The 20163-nt window shown below is 41.6% G+C and overlaps 1 protein-coding gene across 2 annotated transcripts in view; it reads left to right on the top strand.

Moving 5' to 3' along the window:
- Positions 1 to 14047, top strand: part of nek11 (NIMA-related kinase 11) — a 117303-nt gene extending 103256 nt beyond the window's left edge. For both annotated transcript variants that reach the window (XM_049583403.1, XM_049583402.1), the window contains exon 16: positions 11570 to 14047. In XM_049583403.1, coding sequence (XP_049439360.1) covers positions 11570 to 11777 — 208 coding nt within the window. In that variant the 3' untranslated portion in view covers positions 11778 to 14047. The remainder of the gene's footprint in view (positions 1 to 11569) is intronic.
- The last annotated feature ends 6116 nt before the right edge of the window (positions 14048 to 20163 follow it).

The following is a 20163-nucleotide window of genomic DNA, read 5'->3' as shown; positions in this document are numbered from 1 at the left end:
CTGTGTACCCTGTGGTAAATAATCATTTATATCTTGTTAAATGCTAAATGTATGCAAATAAAAGAATCTGTGTTTTTACGTCATTTCTCTGTAAAATAATTTCAGATGTTTGATGACTCATCCTGAGCTCAGGAGCATTCACAAATGTTCATTGAATCTAATGAGACTTTGAGCCACAAACCAGACCAGTTATATAAAACCACACTCCACTGTTTGTGGGGAGCGAAAACCCACCAACATCTGGCTTTAGTATTTAATTGAAAAAAGCTTATAAATACGTATATTCCTGGGACAAATGACTCTGCAGTAGTCACAGGTGTTCATCGGCTCCAGCTAAGGTCTGTGTCCAAGCATTGCTTAAAAGTCGTGCAAAATTAGTTGGCATCGAGTTCGAAAGAGAGACCAGTGTTAATTTTGCTGACAAAAACTATGACAAGGTCAACAACCTTTCAATGAAGAAAATGAGACGATGACGAGCTAAAAATAGATCTAATTAGAATCTATGCTTCATATTTGTTGAGGAGACGTGATGAAAATGTTAGTGGTGGACTATCAGACATTGAAAGCCGAGAGCGGCCGTGCTCGTAATGATCTTCAGATGCCTGATGAGCCACAGGCTGGTAAACTCCAGTAAATAGTCTGCACCAGGATGTTTGGGTTGGTGCGAGTTGTGAGCTGTAATTCAGCAGTAAATAATCAGCCGTGTGTGTCTGACTGTGGATGGTGGAGCTGCTGAATGGATTTGTGGAGTTTGTTAGTTGCAGCGGTGGCTGTTAGCAGTTTTTATTGGAGCTCTTTGAATCAGCTCTTCTTCTTTTACTTCTTTGAGCTCTTTTCTTCCTCTTTATGGAGCACTTTACGTCTTCTTCATCTTCATCCTTGAGCTCTTTAGGTCTTCTTCTTCTTTGTCTTCGAGCTCTTTACGTTTTCTTCAAACTCTTTATGTCTACTTCTTTGGGCTATTTTCTTCTTCTTCAAGCTCTTTACTTTGTCTTTTTCAAATTCTTTACTTCTACTTGAAGCTCTTCTTCTTGAAGCTCTTACGTCTACTTCTTTGAGCTCTTGACTTCTTCTTCATTGAGCTCTTTTCTTCTTTGAGCTCTTTACTTCTTCAGGCTCTTTACTTCTTCTTCAAGCTCTCTTCTTCTTTGAGCTCTTTACTTTTTCAGTCTCTCTTCTTTGAGCTCTTTACTTCTTATTCAGGCTCTCTTCTTTTTTTAGCCCTTTACTTTTTCAGGCTCTTTTCTTCTTCAAGCTCTTTACTTCTTCAAGCTCTCTTCTTCTTTGAGCCCTTTACTTCTTCAGGCTCTTTACTTCTTCTTTGAGCTCTTTACTTCTTCAGGCTCTTTACTTCTTCTTCAGGCTCTCTTCTTCTTTGAGCTCTTTACTTCTTCAGGCTCTCTTCTTCTTTGAGCTCTTTACTTCTTCTTCAGGCTCTCTTCTTTTTTTAGCCCTTTACTTCTTCAGGCTCTTTTCTTCTTTGAGCTCTTTACGTTTTCTTCAAACTCTTTATGTCTATTTCTTTGGGTTATTTTCTACTTCTTCAAGCTCTTTACTTTGTCTTTTTCAAATTCTTTACTTCTACTTGAAGCTCTTCTTCTTGAAGCTCTTACGTCTACTTCTTTGAGCTCTTGACTTCTTCTTCATTGAGCTCTTTTCTTCTTTGAGCTCTTTACTTCTTCTTCAGGCTCTCTTCTTTGAGTTCTTTACTTCTTCAGGCTCTTTACTTCTTCTTCAAGCTCTCTTCTTCTTTGAGCTCTTCACTTTTTCAGTCTCTCTTCTTTGAGCTCTTTACTTCTTATTCAGGCTCTCTTCTTCTTTGAGCTCTTTACTTCTTCAGGCTCTCTTCTTCTTTGAGCTCTTCACTTCTTCAAGCTCTTTACTTCTTCAGGCTCTCTTCTTTTTTTAGCCCTTTACTTCTTCAGGCTCTCTTCTTTGAGCTCTTTACTTCTTCAGGCTCTTTACTTCTTCTTCAAGCTCTCTTCTTCTTTGAGCTCTTTACTTTTTCAAGCTCTCTTCTTCTTTGAGCTCTTTACTTTTTCAGTCTCTCTTCTTTGAGCTCTTTACTTCTTCAGGCTCTCTTCTTCTTTGAGCTCTTCACTTCTTCAAGCTCTTTACTTCTTCTTCAGGCTCTCTTCTTTTTTTAGCCCTTTACTTCTTCAGGCTCCTTTCCTCTTCAAGCTCTTTACTTCTTCAAGCTCTCTTCTTCTTTGAGCCCTTTACTTCTTCAGGCTCTTTACTTCTTCTTTGAGCTCTTTACTTCTTCTTTGAGCTCTTTACTTCTTCAGGCTCTTTACTTCTTCTTCAGGCTCTCTTCTTCTTTGAGCTCTTTACTTCTTCCGGCTCTCTTCTTCTTTGAGCTCTTTACTTCTTCAAGCTCTTTACTTCTTCCTCAGGCTCTCTTCTTTTTTTAGCCCTTTACTTCTTCAGGCTCTTTACTTCTTCAAGCTCTCTTCTTCTTTGAGCTCTTTACTTCTTCAGGCTCTTTACTTCTTCTTCAGGCTCTTTTCTTCTTCAAGCTCTTTACTTCTTCAGGCTCTTTACTTCTTCTTTGAGCTCTTTATTTCTTCAGGCTCTCTACTTCTTTTTCAGGCTCTCTTCTTCTTTGAGCCCTTTACTTCTTCAGGCTCTTTACTTCTTCTTTGAGCTCTTTACTTCTTCAGGCTCTTTACTTCTTTGAGCTTTTTACTTCTTCCTTTTCAAGCTCTGTTCTTTTTCTTCTTTGAGCTTTTTTCTTCTTTTTCCTCCTCCTCTCCTTCTTCTTCAGTGGTTTAATGGCACCGACTGGAGAATTAGCTCCACCAGCTGTTTATACATGTTATACTTATATTTACCCCACAGGAGAGGATGGGGACAAACATTTATTGATATTCTATTTTCAGGATTTTCTGGAAATAGGAATCAACTGCTGGCTAAATTTGGCTGTAAACTTGACCTGGCTCTTCACATGGGATTATAGAATTACATCAGAGTTATCTTTTAATAATGTTGAGTTTTAGTGACCTGAGCAGGCAGAAGCACAAAAAGTAGTTTCATCCCAAACTGACACTGAAACAAGAAACAAACCAAAACTCTCCAGCTAATGATCTGAGCTTATCTGCAGTCGCATACATTTCTCTCTTTGAGTTTTCATCTGATTCATTCATTAAAGTTTTTATTATTTTATTCACATTTTCCATTCAGCTGTTTAGAGTTCAGTCATTGGTGCTGAGAGATCATTTAAACCTGCTGCTCTGCTCTGATTGGCTGCTGGTGGAAGGTGGGGTCATCTGATTGGTGGCAGGTGGCAGGGGTTGATGAAACTGCGAACCTGGTGCTCCCTGCTTCAATTAGGGTCAGCTCGTCGCCATGGTAACAACATCAGGCACATGCACACACACACACACACACACACACACACACACACACACACACACAGATGCTCAGTGTGGGAATTAAAGGCTGTCAGCTCCTCATAAAACACACAGGAGGAGGAGGAGGAGGAGGAGGGTTGAAGAAGAATAGAGAGTCACACAGTTCAGAGCTGAGTTTCAGCTGCTGTTGTGTGTTTGGAGCTCTGAGAACATTCAAGTTCTCTCAGGTGTTCTGATAAAGAAAATTGCTAACGTCCCAAAAGATGACATTTTTAATCTTCAGAACGGAAGTTATTATCTTGTTGGCACCAGATTAAAAATGATCATCTGTCGGGACTTTAACAAGAAAATAACAGAAGACGTCCTGAGTCTCAGGAGGCGTCAGGTTTTAAAGCTACAGGTTGTGTTGATAGTTTTGGTGGGTAAAGATGAAAATATTAAAGGGTTAGTCCATCTGCGCTCTTTTAGGGGTTTTACAAAGACAAACGTCCTCTCAGCGGACAGCAAGCAGCAGTGATGGAGGCGGGGGGTGGGGGTGGTAAACCTTACAAGTAACACACGACTAAGAAAGTACATTATTTAAGGATGGAGTACTCTGTTTCCACCAAACCCTTTCAGTCCAGTCCCTTTGGAACCTAGCCTGGTTCCAGACCATAGACCCCGCCCACTCCACTGAGTAGGCTTGCATCTCTGGTCTGGCATACTTCAATGAATTTGCGATTTATCTTGTCCAAACGCTGGACGGACCAATGAACGCTGGGGGTCTAGCGATTAGCCAATCAGCGCCACGCTGATGTCAAGCTGTGCGCTGGTGGGTAACTGGTGAGGATAGCAACAATGGCGACCGCTACAGATCCTACAGACCACATTGACGATGCCATCGACGTATTTCGCCACTACTTGCGTTAACGGAGGACCAAATTAAGGAAGCTGCTAAACTGGATTTAACAGCGATGCAGCTGGGCGTGCACGACGACGGAGACATTTTAAACGGGCAATGCTCGCTTGTTTTCGGCACCCCCGAGGCATGGATACTAATGACGTCAGATTCTGGGTGAGTCGTTGATCTCTACTGATTGGTTAGGGAAAAATCAAATTCCCTCCCCCTTGTGAATCGCCTTCAATGGAGGCGATGTCAGTCTGAAGGTTCTGGGAGCTTCAGTCTGACACTCAGGCTATTTGGAACCAGCAGTAAGCCTTCAGACATGGTACCTAGACCCTCGGTCTGTTCAGACAGTCCTCTTAAATGTGGGCGGGGTTGTTGTCACTCACTGCTCCGTCCAGCACTCGCTGTATTTCCTCATCAGCGGTGACACAGATGGAAGTCTGCACCTGGTTTATCGTCCACAGAACGAGGCTGCACGCCCACATTTTCACAACAAAATAGAACAGGCTGCAGTGAGAGTCTCTCTCCATGGGATATTTCAAAATAGCAGCTTTGTGCATTTAGTCCTTCTCAGGCAAGCTCAGGGGTTTAGTGTTGCTGTAGCCCACAGGAAGTGAGGATTAGAATATATGACCTTCACATAATCCGCTCCAAATGAATCTATATTTTTAAAGTCATTACTAAAAGTGTGTGTCATATAAAAACTAAAGTGATGGTCAAAGTTGTCACAGTGAAATTTAAGGTGTGCTGATGGATTCACGTCATCAACTCATGCATTGAGTAACATTACAAGTTAACGTTCCACCTTAAAAGTTGCCGGCAGTCGGCCCAGTGAATGAAGTTATTTTTTTCTCTTTCATTTTATAGTTGTAGTTTACTGATGTATGAACAGAGGTTACATAAAACCAGAGTGAGCGTCCTCTACTGACCAATCAGACTGCAGGGTTTCTAGCTCCACCTTTTAGTACCAGATCTGTGTGCTAGGTACCCCAACAGAGGGGGGACCAAACATGGGGACGCTAAGGAACGCTTCTGTTGGGACCATCCACAACTTTCACTGTGGGAACAGAAACAAAAAATGGGGCATAAGAATTTTTTAAACTAAAATAGCCTAACGGATCAAGGAAAACATCCTGTTCATGTTTCAATAAACAGCAATGAGAAAATGATTCTGGCCCAAAGCCACAACACCATCAGCCTCTGACCTTTGGACAGCTGTGGCTAATGGCTGTGGCTATATGTGCATATAGGAGACCAAGTGCTTGAGAGCTTATTTTAACTTCATTTTGAAGGCTCTAGATCAGATCTGGGGCTCGAGGGACTTTGGGACACAATAAGGTCATATTAAGTGAATTTGCTCCAAGATGTGTGTTGATTCATTTGGAAGATTGATGACACACAGTTCTCAAAGAAGGCTTGGCTCTGTGTCAAAGGGGCACACTGGGGGGGTTATATGTGGCGTTCATGTTGGAAAACATTTCTAGAAAGGCTGCGGAGCATTGTGATGCTTAAACATACAAACTTCAACCAAAGTTTGTATGTTTATATTTGAATACATAAAGAGCACTGCAGGGAGGCTACAGAACGATATATAAAACAAAACATTAATAAATAATGGAACCTTTATTCTAACTCCTGCTCTCATGTTGCAAAATACACACAAGTTAATACATCAATCTGTATTAACTGAGACGTAATGGACTTTAATTAAGAGATACAGAGTGTAAACAGACTTAATAGAAAGCAGAGCCATGCAGCAGTGTGTGATTACAGTTTGTTTGGTCCGACTGTAGAATAACAGACATAATTAAAAATTAAGCATTAATTGACTTTGATACAGAATGAGCACATTTTCACAACACGAGCCTCCGTCAGTGTGCACTGAGAGAGGATTAGTCTGCAGAGTGAAGACCGAGCACACAGTGCACCTGCCAGCTTTCACTGCATTTAAAACTGTGTTTCTTCTGTATTCATTGCCTGATGTGTGTGTTATTTATTCAGAGTTACAGAAAACATCAAATAACATAAAACTGAGCAGAAGATGTTTAAACTTTATCAAACAAATCCGTTTCACATGGTTTAACATCACTTGCACTTCATGAAATCAGCCTGTTCTCACTTCTAATGCATCAAATATGACTGTTTTGTAAATGGACTTCGGCGTCAGACGCCTACACACACAGGCCTCATTTATGGCGGTATGATACGCACCATTTGTCTCTGAGGCAGACGGCACCGTGGTGTAAAGAAGAAGAAAGTCTGTATATCTGTGGTGGATGGATCAAACAAACTCTGGACTGTCACCTGCAGTTTGAACGTCCACAACTGACTCAGGAAGGTACCTAGTGCTTCATGTTTTGAGTATGTGGACTGGACTGTCTTCCTGTTGGCTCACAGACATGAGGTGTGCAGTCGGACCTTTATTGATTCAGTACTTAAAATTTGTAATAAACGTTGAAATGAGTTATTGATTTCAGACGGACTTCCTCCAATTTCCTCTCGTGGTCACCTGTAGCTCATAACCTTTTTATCCATCAACACAAACTCCCTCAGCTGCTTTGTTTTATCAGGACTGGCAGGTGTGGACTCACTGAGGTGATGTACACTGAGCAACATGAACGCAGCACTCTGCTCTCATGTGTCACAGGTGTCATTTAAAGGCACACTTCGCAGGATTTGTTGCTTACTGTTTGTAAACACAACATTCACACCTGGCCCCTCCCCCTCCTCAGCTCAACGACACTGAGAGAGCAGCGGTGAGCACGAGAGTGAATGAAGAGAGGGAACAAATCCGTGAATCACAAATGAAACATTATTTTCTGATTGTTTCACAGCGGTTACGCTCTAAAGCACAAATAAACAACCCAGTGACAAAAACGTGCTGATTAGCTTTCAGCAACATGTTGTACATGTGTTGTAAGAATCACAGAAATCAATAATCAATAAAACAAGAATAACAGATGAAGTTGTTCAGAAAAATAAATAATAAAAGAATATATCTCATTGTAAAATAATAATAAAATGTACAAATGAACTTTTTAATTGAACTAGAGATGCACCTATTTTGAAATTCTGAGCCGATACTGATACCACTGTTTAAAATAACACTTTCACCAACAGCCAATACCGTTGTTTTAATTTTGGTGTTTCTTTTGTTATTTATTCTTCTTCTGTTGCCACGGAAACACAGAAATCTACACTATAAAAAATAAATGAGCAGTTTTAAAGTCATTCAGTCCTTCACACCCTTGAATGAGCACAAATTCAATAATATACATGTATAAAACAACCTTTAACACGACCTTCTTTCACATGAAAAACATCTTTAAAAAAATAAGTAAAAGCCTTTTACTATATGTGATCCATCATAGTTCATCTCTAATATCTATTTCATAGTGCTGTGAAAACATCAACACATTTCTCCTTCAGACAGCTGATTTATTTAAGTTTCTCACCAAAACCTCCATTTTACAAGATTACACTGAACACATCATGAGAACGTTGTCATGTACCTTTTGCCTAATACTCATTTTAACTGAATAGAGCTTGAATGCTTTACAGTGTAAATCAATGGAACCACCGTCAGCTGTGCGTCGTGGCCACCAGCTGCTTAAAGGTAGCGATAACTAGCTGCTAACAGCTAACAGCTAACTTAACAAGCTTGTTTCTTTTTTATCATGTTCTTTCTCTGCACGTACACTCCTCTCAGTAGTGAAGTGGTAGTTAAGTCGTTTTGACATGGAAAAGATACAGCATGTTTCCAGCGTGTTTCATGCGACGTGAGATAACTCCACCCACCCCCCCCCATAGAGCCGGTAAAGTGTACCGAGCTGAGGAGGGGGGCCGGGGAGCGGAAGGAACCCAGAAAAAAAGCCGTCTCTAATATTTTCTCGGCTTTGATATGTGGTTATATTGTTGTGTCCTTATGTCTCATTTCACAGTAATATTAGTAACAGTATCAGTAAAAATGTAGTAGTTATTTTGCATAGAGGGGTGACGAAGTAACAGCAGTTGGTTGTGTTTGCCATGACAGTCGTTTGGTTTTCTATGACAACAGCAGATGTAGGATGCTTTCACTTCAATGGCTGCTCACATTTTGTCCTGAATCAACCTGGAACATAAAGACAGAAGGAAAGATTTGGCTTCAAACAGAGACAACGGGAACTACATTTCATCCAGTGTCTCCTCTTGCATCTACAATCACACTTCAGTCTCTGGAGGAAAAAAAGAGAAGATGATGACAATGTTTTCATCTGACCTGAGAGCTGCTGTCTGTCACACTGAGAGGAAGAAGAAGAAACACCGTTTACCTGCTGACAGCAGCTCAAACACAGAGTCAAACACCTGTGACGGGCTCAGATAAACAGAAAGGAAGTCAGCCGTCCTGAGCCCCACCCTGTCAGTCACAGCACCTCCCCCAGGAGGAGGAGGAGGTGATGAAGAGGAGGTGGAGGTGGAGGAGGAGGTGATACGGAGTCAAACAGCCCAAAGATATTAAGATCTTCGCACGACAACAACCAAAATGACTGTCATGATTACTACAGTGAGGAAACACACACACACTGTCATGTTTTTCTATCAATGTGAGGTCCTTGAGAATGACAGTAATTGTGAGGACTTTTTAGTGACTGAGGACAAATATGACCGGTGGAAACATTTTTGAAAAGTGAGGATATTTTTGAAAGTTAAAGGCAGTTTTGATAAGTCAGGACTTTTTTGATAGATGAAAGTGGGGACATTTTTGGTGAGGGAGGACATTTTTACAAAGTGGGGACATTCTTGGAAAGTTAGTACATTTTTCAAAGTATGAACATTTTTACAAAGTGAGAACATTTTTGACTAGTGAGGGTAGTTTTTGGTGATTGAGGACATTTTTATAAAGTGGGGACATTTTTTGGAAAGTGGGGACGTTTATACAAACGATTCCAGCAAAGACAGAAGATTTTTGACAAGTATTTTTGTTGTGTGAGGATTTTTTGACAAAGCAGTGACATTTTTGAAAACTAAGTACATTTTTACAATTTTTTTAGGCAGAGGCATGCTTTAGGGTTAAGCTTGAGGTTAAGTTTAGTCTAAGGTAAGGGTTAATATCCTATAATTTGTGATGTCAGTAGTCAAGTATTGAATTACAGACACACACAGAAACACACAGAGATATATTCCGTCCTCCTGCTGAGCTGTCACTCAGGTGGAGCATGTACAGAAACAGCAGGTCACATGATCAAACATGAACCAGACGACCTGCTGCTGTGAATCTATTTGAGCTCATTTTAAAATTCAGTCTGAGCTGAAATCCTGCTGAGAGTCTGCGGGTTGGTTCAGTCCATCTGTCAGTTCCTAAGAACATTTCTGAGACAATGAAGGGTCACTTAAAAAATGAGTCGCAGTTTAGAGTCTACTTTTTTCTATCAATATACAGTCTAGTTTTAAATAGCAGAGAAAAAAAAATCAACATTATTTCTGCTTTAGTTTTAGATGAACAAAGAAAATGTGGTCTACATGTTGTTGAAAATACCTTTGAGGTGCAGTTTCTTTATGTTTTCAGGTTTACTAACAATTGTTTTTGGAAGTTGAAAAATAGTATGAAGTAGAAAACACAAAATCTTAACATATAATAACATTTAATTGGTTCATTCTTTTAGATTTTAAAGTGAAGTCTGTGAAAACCAGAAGCTCCACGTGCTGACCTACAGATTCACTAACTGTAGGCATAAAAAGACAGATAAATACTTTATTAAACCCCAGAGGCAAAACCTAATGTCACTGCAGCAGTGCCCAAATGAAATCACTGCAAAGAACACAAGCACTGACAAAAGAGTTAAAAGTTAATGTCCTTAAAAGATGTGCATGCATAGAGTGTGCAAATTGCTGTAAGGTGTTCAAAGGGAATGTAATTAAGAGTCATAAGTTAAAAAGATGTTTGGCATGTTGCCAGAATTTAAAAGGAAAGCAACAGAGGAGGAACACTGCTGGAAGGAAAACTCTGATGCTGAATATGGTTTATGACCTGATCTTTAGTACATTTATTTTTCATGCCAAAAGAAACAGAAAATGAGTGAAACTCACATGAAACCAGGAGGAAGTCAGGGTGAACTAATGAAAGTGTCTAAATGCTAAACCAGAGACCAAAGTTGTTGTTTGCTGTTTGTCTCCCACCAACAGACACAGCTGCTTTCTTTTCAATCATTCAATGGCTAATACAGATTTCTTCTTCTAAACCTGGGGGCTGCAACCTTTCCTAACAAAAGAGGCATTTTTGCCCTGAACAAAGAGAAAATAAAAAATGCCTGGAGCCACAAAAACAAAGCCTCATATTGAAGGATACACAGCCTGTTAGGGTTTCTACCATTTGTTTCCCCATCCAAGGTGTTTTTTTGGGGAGTTCTACTTTATGTCCTTTGTGACGGTCTCAAGGACAGAGGGACGTCATATGATGTAAAGCTCTCTGAGGCAAATTGTGATTTGTGATATTGGGCTTTATAAATAAAACTGAATTGAAATTAAGTCTAAATTAGTCAACAGGTCTAAATGAGCACACATTAATATGTTTTAACTCAACATGGTCACTATGGAGTGGTCTGTTTAATGATTATTTGGTTCTCTAACTTTGCAGTGTTGGTGGTGAAAGCAAATGAACCTGTTCATTATTAAATCCTCTTTTTGTTTCCCCCCTTTTTGGGATTTAGAATTTTTAGTTTGACTAAAATGAACAATGACAGCAATATAGTCCACGATGAGCAGCGCTAAAATCAGCCTGCGTAGTTGTCCCTCCATTGTGACATTAGAAAGTGTCACGTTTATCTTGCAAGTGTACTCTTCTTCAACGTTTGCTTTACTTCCTGGATTTTTCCCACATGGAAATTCTGACCAATCAAGAGCAGCTTTCTCACACAAGACATTTGATCTGGTCCTCTTGTAAATGCTGCCGTGAGAACACCAACCAACTCTAGGCAATTATACAACTTTGGAACAACATGAGTCCCTGATTCAGACCACAGGAGACCACTCTAGGGCTGACAGCAGCCTTAGAGGAAAAGACACCAGGCCTTAGAGTGACGGAGCAAATTTTAGTTGATGAAATGTTGAAACATTTTTTTATGCAGTGAAGAGGCTATACACTTTTACAATTGAAGAATTTAAGAATCACTTTCAAGCAACAACAGTGATGAATGAACATTAAAATCTTAATCTACATATAATTTCTTTGAAGTCACAGGGAGCCACTGTGGAGTTGTGAGATGTCCTGACAGAAACCCTCTTTAACTGTGAGACTGTAGATTGATGTCGACTTCTGTTGTGTTAATTAAACCCGAGTGCGTCCTCCCTGCAGGTCAATCCACCGCCGTCTGGGTTCAGACGTCTTCCAGAATCTGTACGAGAAGCTGAAGGAGGCCAGACAGCGTGACAGCAGCGTCCCCGAGGCTCTGAGTCACCTGGAGGACAAACCTGATGATGGTTTCCAGGTGGACCAGCTGCTCTTCTACGAGGAGGAGCTGCAGAGAGTGAGACAGCTGCAGGAGGACAGACCACCTGTCTGACTGTCTCTGAGAAACAACTGAACTGTAGAAAGAAACACCAGAGCAACAGGAAGCTGAGGAAGAACCAGGTGTGATGTATGACAGGTAAACTGTGAACTGTAACATAAGAAACATTATACATAGAAATGATTTGAGATTTTACATTAATTCATAAACTACCCGGCAGTCCACTTCTACATTAAACTGATGAACACATTAATGCATCAATAATTATTATTCAATAATATGATATATCAGCAGTGCTTGGTGCTTTAAGAATATTTTGATTAGGGCTGCTCCCAAACAGTCGGCCAAATGTTAGTCGACCAGGAAGGTCATTACTCAGCAAGACTTAATTGGTTGCTTAGTCGCAGGAAAAAAAAATGAAACTCTATGAGGAGCTGCACCTTGTCAAAATAAATCCAAACCCATATGACTGGAGCATGTGTGACTTTACTTTGAAAGGACAGACACAGGAAGTGTCCACGCTCAGCAGTCAGACAGGAGTCAGGTTAATCTCCAGGGCTGGTACCTGCGGTTATTCCACAGGCTAGTTAATAACATGTCGGGCAGGAAATCCAAAGTGTGGGATCATTTTGAGAAGGTGAAGGACGAACCCAAGGTGATATGTAAACTCATCTTCATTGGTCGACTACAAACATGACGTATCATGTGAAACATGGAAGTAGCTACATGCCCATTAGCCCACAGCGTCATTAACAGGCGGCTCGCTCAGTGTGTGACGTGCACTTGGAGATAAAATATAGGCCTATATTAATGAAGGTTCATTAGTACGGTTTGTATTTCTCTGTAATGTAGCACAGTGTTAACAATGTTACTGATACTATTCTTTCTCACACCTTCAACTCAAACCACCAAAATATATCATTTAATCATTACAGCAATATCAGAAACATGCAGGAGACTAGTCCACTGATGGACCCTGATGAGGACTGTTGGTCCACTGGGAAGATTTTGAATCAGGGTCAGCCCCTCATTTTGATGCTATTTTGTACTTTTACTTAAAGCCCCTACAAGGAACTTTAATTTTGAGTTGATTTTGGCGACCCTGTGGACAAAAGCGGTAGTGTTTTGCCGGAATGAAGCCTACATTTCCCATGGGCTCTAGCGCGTATTGTCGTAAAGACGCTTACCTGGCTCGCGCATGTGTTTGTTTTGAGGATGAATGAAACAACAAGACGGGAAAATTTTGCCCCTGCTCCTATCGGGGATCCCAGCTCACCTCTGCCGCGCCCCAGCTCCACCTCTCCGGCGTAAGCGCCACTGCCGCCGGGGTAAACGCAGTGGTCGGCTGGTAAGGCTGAAAGCCTGTTTGGCGAGCACTTCCACGGCTTCTTGGATTGGATTTTCTCTGTGTGACTGAGACGTGGCTGACTGTTGGTGAGTCCAGTGCTTTCACAGAACTTTTACCCGATGATTGCTGCTATTTTAACTCCCCGCGGACGTCGGGTCGAGGAGGAGGAATAGCGACTATTTATAAGAGTCACTATAAATGTAAGCAGCTAGGTAAGATGACGTGTGCCGTCTGAGTGCCGTAAATCATTTCGTGCTGGAAGCGACCTGGGGCGGACCCGGAGACAGTTTCCTAAAGGTGTGGATATACACTATATAGAAATAGCTTATCTTCACACCGATGGTCTCATTTGCTGTTGTAGGTCACGCACAGACATCAGCAGAAACCAGAGACTTTTGCATATCCAGTTAAAAGTTCCTTATAGAGGCTTTAAGTAAAAAATTGAACGCAGGCTTTTACTTGTAACAGAGTATTTCTACACTGTGGTGCCACTAATTTTACAATACATACACTCTCTGATCTGCTGTTTGTGTTTGTTGACATCAGTCTAATTCCTGCAGACAGCTGGTGTTACAGTAGCTCCGCAGCTACATGCCTGACTGAACTGAGAAGTACATCTAGTGGTAGAAGTGGTAGAAAGTAGGTCAGCCAGCACACACAGAGAGTTCAGATCACAGTCTGTTGGAGAGCTTTAGATTCACTACGAGGGAGTGTGAGTCAGCTGGTCACCAGGAGTAGAAACACTGGAACAGAAATTATCTTATTTATTATAACTTTGCTGATGTTTGATCAGTTTAGTGTCATAAGTCACAATGATTCATCTACTGTGTTGCCTTGTTCGCACCTAACATGCTTTCAGAAACATATTTTAGTGCACTGTTTAGCTGTGATATGAGAGGAACAGGAAGTGGGTGTTGTACTGTTTCCTCCTTAAAAATGGAGGCTGAAATACTGAGATCAAAAGTTTAAACATTAAACATGGACAAAGATTCTGTAACTGTGTCGTCTGTTTCTCGCCTTAAATGTTTTAGCTTATGGTTTCACTGTAATACGAGATTGTTTGTTACCAGCCAACCTCCATATTGTTTCCTGTGACAAACTGGCCAAGCTCGCATTACTTTACCCACCAGCGGGAGCACTGCCGCAGCTCTTTGTCTGTTTTCTCTGATTCTGTGGCACCAGTCTCAAAAGTATTTCGATCCTCTTACTTCATGGACAGCCCAGTTTTATGAGAAGAGCATCTTTCCAACTGTGAAATACTTTTTAATGCACCAACTTTATTTACATTCCTTTTAGAAACTGATACGTTGGAACAGATTGTGTTCTGTTTCCTCGCTTAATTACAGAGAACAATGTTTACTGAGATTTTAGTTTAGGAAGATCAGCCTGAAGCCAAAGTGGTGGAGGGGCAAAAACAGTATGTGAAGTATTCATGTCACAGTTTACTGTTCAACTGACTTGACAGTTAATGTCGCAGCTTTCGTCTACAGTAGTTCCCAGGATCACATCAGAGCAAGGATACGGGATACAGCTGAAAGATTTGGAAAATATGTAAGTACACCTTGAGTTTATGATTTTTATCAAAGTGTCATCCAGATATCTTTTTACTAAAATAAGTCTGTCGGCATGGTGGAGCAGTGGTCAGCATTGTCGCCTCACAGCAAGTGGGTTCCTGGTTTGAACCTAGGGTGAGGGGGGGCCCTTCTGTGAGGAGTCTGCATGTTCTCCCATGAATAAATAAGTCCTTTGTGCATCTTGTAATAATAGTAATGATATTTTCCTTGCATTTTACACATCTCGAAACCTTTACATAAATCTCCTAAATGGAAGTCAGCCAGGGTTAATGACCACAGACGTGTTTAATTTGACAGTTGACTGATAAAAACAGATTATATATTTATTACATGAGTTAATGAACAGCTATAATTGGTTAAAAAGGAATCAGTAGCAAAATTTAACAGAAGTCATTGGCGCTTAGACACCAGAGAGAGATATTTTGTGATTGAGGGACATCTGAACGGCAGCAAGATAAATCCCCCCATGGAGTCCAGACACTGGTGGTGCAGGTGGCTGATGACTGTGAGGCTGATGAGGCTTAGAGGATGATGAATCTGTAAAGACCAGGTGGTGATGGGGAGGTGGAGGGCGTGCACGACTACAGCAAGAAAGAACTACGGCAGAGAAGAAGCCATATTTAAAATGAGGAGCAGTAAGATGATCAGCTGACAGAGAAGGTGTGTCACTCAAAGGCACAATCATCTGTTTTTTTAGTCTGGAGGGGGGGCAGCCAGTAGGTCCTGTTCAGAAGACCTAAGAGATGAAGAGGCGATATATGGGTGGAGGAGTGTTCCTCAAAGTTCAGATTGTACCTCCTCATTGTCGCTGTGCTGTTGGTTGATTGCGAATCAGCTTAAGAACAGCTGATGACTCAACTGACAGACCTGCACACGTAGAGATAGTGATCGGGAGTGAATGGCAGGGTGAGAAAGAAAACTTTGCGTGAAGCATGAAAAGTATTTTCCTCTTGACTGAACTTTCGCTGAGCTTCATGAGTCTAAAATTAAAAGTGAAGTTTTTCCATTATTATTTTTCCTGCTGTTGTTCTGTGTGTTGCAGTTTGTTCTGTGTGAATCTGCAGCAGTTACAGTTTTAAACAGCGACACATATTAAATGTCTGATGTGATTCGTGACAGCGTGGTGGAGCCTCTTGCTGAGATCACAGGTGACAGAAGGTGAAACCGGCTGCAGGTGAGTTGTGTGGTTTGTCTCCTGCAGTTTGTGTCGTCGCTCAGAGCAATCAGGAACTCTGTTTCATCTGATGTGTCAGACAAACCTGTTTCTTTTTCATAATGAATAACAGACAGAGATGTCTTCTGTATGTGAGCGTAACATTCTGTCATCCACCTGCTTTTATTCACATTTTCAATTTGCATATTTACATATTTAGATGGAAACTTGTCTGCGCAGACCTTACAGGTGTTTGCAGTTAAAGCTGAGTGATTGTAAAGGCTGCTGCGTTTAGGAGACGAGTCAAATCATCTGAAATCCCTGAGATTAAAACGTCCACATGCTTCAGCTGTGTGAATATATAACTAAATATATTGAAGGAGTTGTGATGTGAATATTTAGCCGACTGTCAGATGACGGCAGCGCGATTAAGATCTAATGAGATGGAAGTCAGTAAATGCTAATGAGAGCTCTGAGATGTAATGAGGTTTGTTTGCATTTTAAAGGTGTCAACAAGATATAACGGCAGAAAGTGAAGATCATCACTCGGAGAGAAGGTAACTCTGACCCTGAAACAATCTGCTGTGATTTATTAGAAGGGAAAATGATTAAAAGAAAGGAGACTGAGAGGATTTATTTTAATCAAACAGACAAAGAACAAGGAGGATTATCCAGGAGGGGGGACGTCTGCAGGATGTGAAGCTTGGCTAAAACAAATGAGGCTTTTTCCTCCATTTTCTCTCTGCAGGCTGTAATTAGCCTCCAGCTGGAGGACGAGCTTCACTTCGACCCTTTGACTCAGTCCTGGGGAGACTAAAACCTCTCAGCCGGAGAGCAGGTCACAAAACTACAAGAACACCACGTTTGTTTTTAATAAATCAGGTGAGAGGAAGGACTTCCTGTTTTCTTATTCAGGAGTATCTTTTAAATAAGAGCATGACTGCGCTTATTTAATCAGAGTTAAATCAATTTATCAACATATTTCTCTGTTTAATGTGAAAAGGTTACACTCACTGGCCACTTTATTAGGTACACCTGTTCAGCAGCTCATTAACACAATCAGCCAATCAGGTGTCAGCAGCTCATTAACATTTAGTCATGTAGACATGGTGAAGACGAGCTGCTGAAGTTCAAACGGAGCATCAGAATGATGAAGAAAGGTGATTGAAGTGACTTTGAACGTGGCATGGTTGTTGGTGCCAGACGGGCTGGTCTGAGTATTTACTGGGATTTTCAGCACAACCATCTCTAGGGTTTACAGAGGATGGTCCCAAAAAGAGAAAATATCCAGTGAGCCAAAATGCCTTGTTGATGCCAGAGGTCAGAGGAGAATGGCCAGACTGGTTCAAGATGATAGAAAGGCAACAGGAAGTCAGATAAGCACTGGTTCCAACCAAGGTGTGCAGAAGAGCATCTCTGAAGCAACAACACCTTGTCCAACCTTGAAGCAGATGGGCTACAGCAGCAGAAGACCACACCAGGTGCCACTCCTGTCAGCTAACAACAGGAAACTGAGGCTACAATTCACACGGGTTTTCTCACCAAAACTGGACAATAGAAGATTGGAAAAACCACATTCAGATGGAAGCATGGATCCATCCTGCCTTGTATCAACGCTTCAGGCTGCTGCTGCTGCTGCTGGTGGTGTAATGGTGTGGGGAGATTTTCTTAGTACCAACTGAGCATGGTTTAAACACCACAGCCTACCTGAGTATTGTTGCTGAGCGTGTCCATCCCTTTATGACCACAGTGTACCCATCTTCTGATGGCTACTTCCAGCAGGATAACGCACCATGTCACAAAGCTCACATCATCTCAAACATGACAATGAGTTCACTGTACTCCAATGGCCTCCACAGTCACCAGATCTCAGTCCAATAGAGCACCTTTGGGATGTGCTGGAACGGGAGATTCTCATCATGGACCAACTGTGTGATGTCATCATGTCAATATGGACCAACATCTCTGAGGAATGTTTCCAGCTCCTTGTTGAATCTGTGACACCAAGAATTAAAAAGGGGGTCCAACCTGGTACCAGCAAGGTGTCCCTAATAAAGTGGCCACTGAGTGTATATGGAAAATAAAGAACAAATTGTCAGATATTCGTATTGAACTCCTTAATTGGAGTGAGGAGCAGCAATTCTTATAGACCCTTTCAAGGCTGACGCCACGATGACATCATGTTATCAGCTGGAGGTGCAGCTGCCTCTCCCCCACAGGGCTGTAGGCTCCATAGGAGTGTTAAAATGTGTTTGTCTTGTTGTGTTATTGGGAGCCAGAATAGAAGGAGTCATGGCTCAAAACCAGCCGCCACTGCCCGTCAACAAAAACAAAGACAACTATGGTTAAATGTGATAAGACCAAAGGACTGGACGGAGGCCATCATCAAAAATGCTCACATGTGCAGCGCACACTTCATATCAGGTTAGGGAAAAAGTATTTCCTGTTGTAGGGATGAATAAGGTTATGTGTATTAAGGGTTATCATGTCCACCTCATCAGAAACTGGGGAGGGATTAAGAGGAAGATTGGATTTCTCTGCAACGCTAACTTTTTAGCACATTAGCTAACGTTAGCTTCCATAGCAAAACAAACAAGTGTGGTCCTCCTTTGTAAGATTGGCTTCCTGTGACATCATCATCGCTCTGCTGCTCCGTCTCCACAGACAGAGTGTCCAGAGTGCGCTCTGCCACTCTGAGAGTGCGCTGCTCTGGATAACCCAACGCTACATTCAGACAGCGCTCCCAATTTATCAACGCTCCAGTTTGTGTCAGAGTGCGCTCCCACACTCACAATGAGTGTTTCTGAACGCACCATTCACATCATCTTCCTCCATCGTCTAAAACAAGACAACACAACTTATGTCTTACTAATGTCTGTGGAGGATTGTTTTGCCTCCAGCTAAGCCCCGCCCACCAAATAACATCACACTGTGTACTAACAGTAAACTGGGCTATTCAACTGATCTTTTTCTCTTTCAGTTGTCAGTCTGGTTAAACCGTACAGTGTTTTGTTCTCCATGTACAAAACAAACGCTGCATACTTCATAACATTTATCTGTAAAGAGTATTTTCTACAACCTAAAACAAATCAAAGACCAATTGAACATACGGAGTCGTCCTCTCACACATCTGACTGGACCCGATCGAGCTCTGAGGCAGAAGATTACTGAAGGTAATGTGTATGCTATTTCATCCATTTTAAACTATCAAATGACAAATTATGATACAATGGTTATTTTCTTTCCATATTTGTGGCAGTATAAATACAGATAATGTTGTAGTTCTGTCTTTACTACAAAGAGCTCTGTCAAACAGTCTTTGACTCTGTTTAGGAGACCTGTAACATATGTGTCTTTAACATGATAAACTGTTGCATGGACTGCTTTAGTCTGAAGTCTGTAGGTTGTGTCCAGTAACCTGGACACTGAGTGTGTAATGTATAATGTAAGTGCTGTAATCCTGCAGTGTTTTCCTGCTTCACAACACAAACCTTCTGTTTAACGTCAGACTTTTTCTCTGAGAAACAATTAAACTCTTTAATTGTCTCTTTCCTTCTGTCAGAGCTCAGCAGGGAACAAAAGCAACAACATTTCCATCCAAACTGGTTTTATATTGTTGGGTCTGTGTGTGTGTGTGTGTGTGTGGGGGGGGGGGGGTCGGCCTCCGTCACAGCTCTGTGGAGCTCAGCAGGCTGACAGAGAAGAGCTCCAACCCTGCCAGAGGTTGGAGGTTTAAATCCCACTGAGAGCTGGTTTGGATGAAAGCTTCAGCTGAACAACAGATGATTATGCTTTTTACACCACAAAATCCTTCCAGCGGCAGAGAAACATCCAGGAGTTAAACAACACTCTGACTTATCAGCAGCAAACATGAATTACAAGCTTAAAGTCACAGAAAACATTTCATACAGCAGAAGAATGTGTTTACAAAGAATATTTAGTTATTCAATGAGTTTAAACACTGAGTCCAGTGAACATGAACATGTCAGACTGATTCAGATTCGTGATTTGAAGGATGTCGTGCTGTCAGACTGTCTGGTGTGTGGAGGTGGGGAGTTCTACGAGTCTGGGGGCAGTGCAGCTTAAAGCACCCATGATGCTGAGGAGTGAGGTCCGAATGGTGGAGAGACCAGCGGAGGAAGAGTGCAGGGAGTGGGAGGAGGTGTACTCCTGGAGGAGGGGAGAGGTAAGTGGAGGCTGTGTTGCGGAGGGCTTTGAAAGTGAGCAGAAAGATCTTGTGGTCAATCCAGCACTGAACAGGGAGCCAGTGTAGTTGGATGAGAATGGGGGTAATGTGGTCGGATGATTTGGTGCGGGTGATGATCCAGGCAGCAGAGTTTTTAATGATTTGAAGCCTGTTGATGA

The sequence above is a fragment of the Epinephelus fuscoguttatus genome, linkage group LG8, assembly GCF_011397635.1.
Source record: "Epinephelus fuscoguttatus linkage group LG8, E.fuscoguttatus.final_Chr_v1".
Taxonomy (NCBI): domain Eukaryota; kingdom Metazoa; phylum Chordata; class Actinopteri; order Perciformes; family Serranidae; genus Epinephelus; species Epinephelus fuscoguttatus.
The sequence above is the reverse complement of the archived record's forward strand: the minus strand, read 5'-3'. Positions and strand labels throughout refer to the sequence as shown.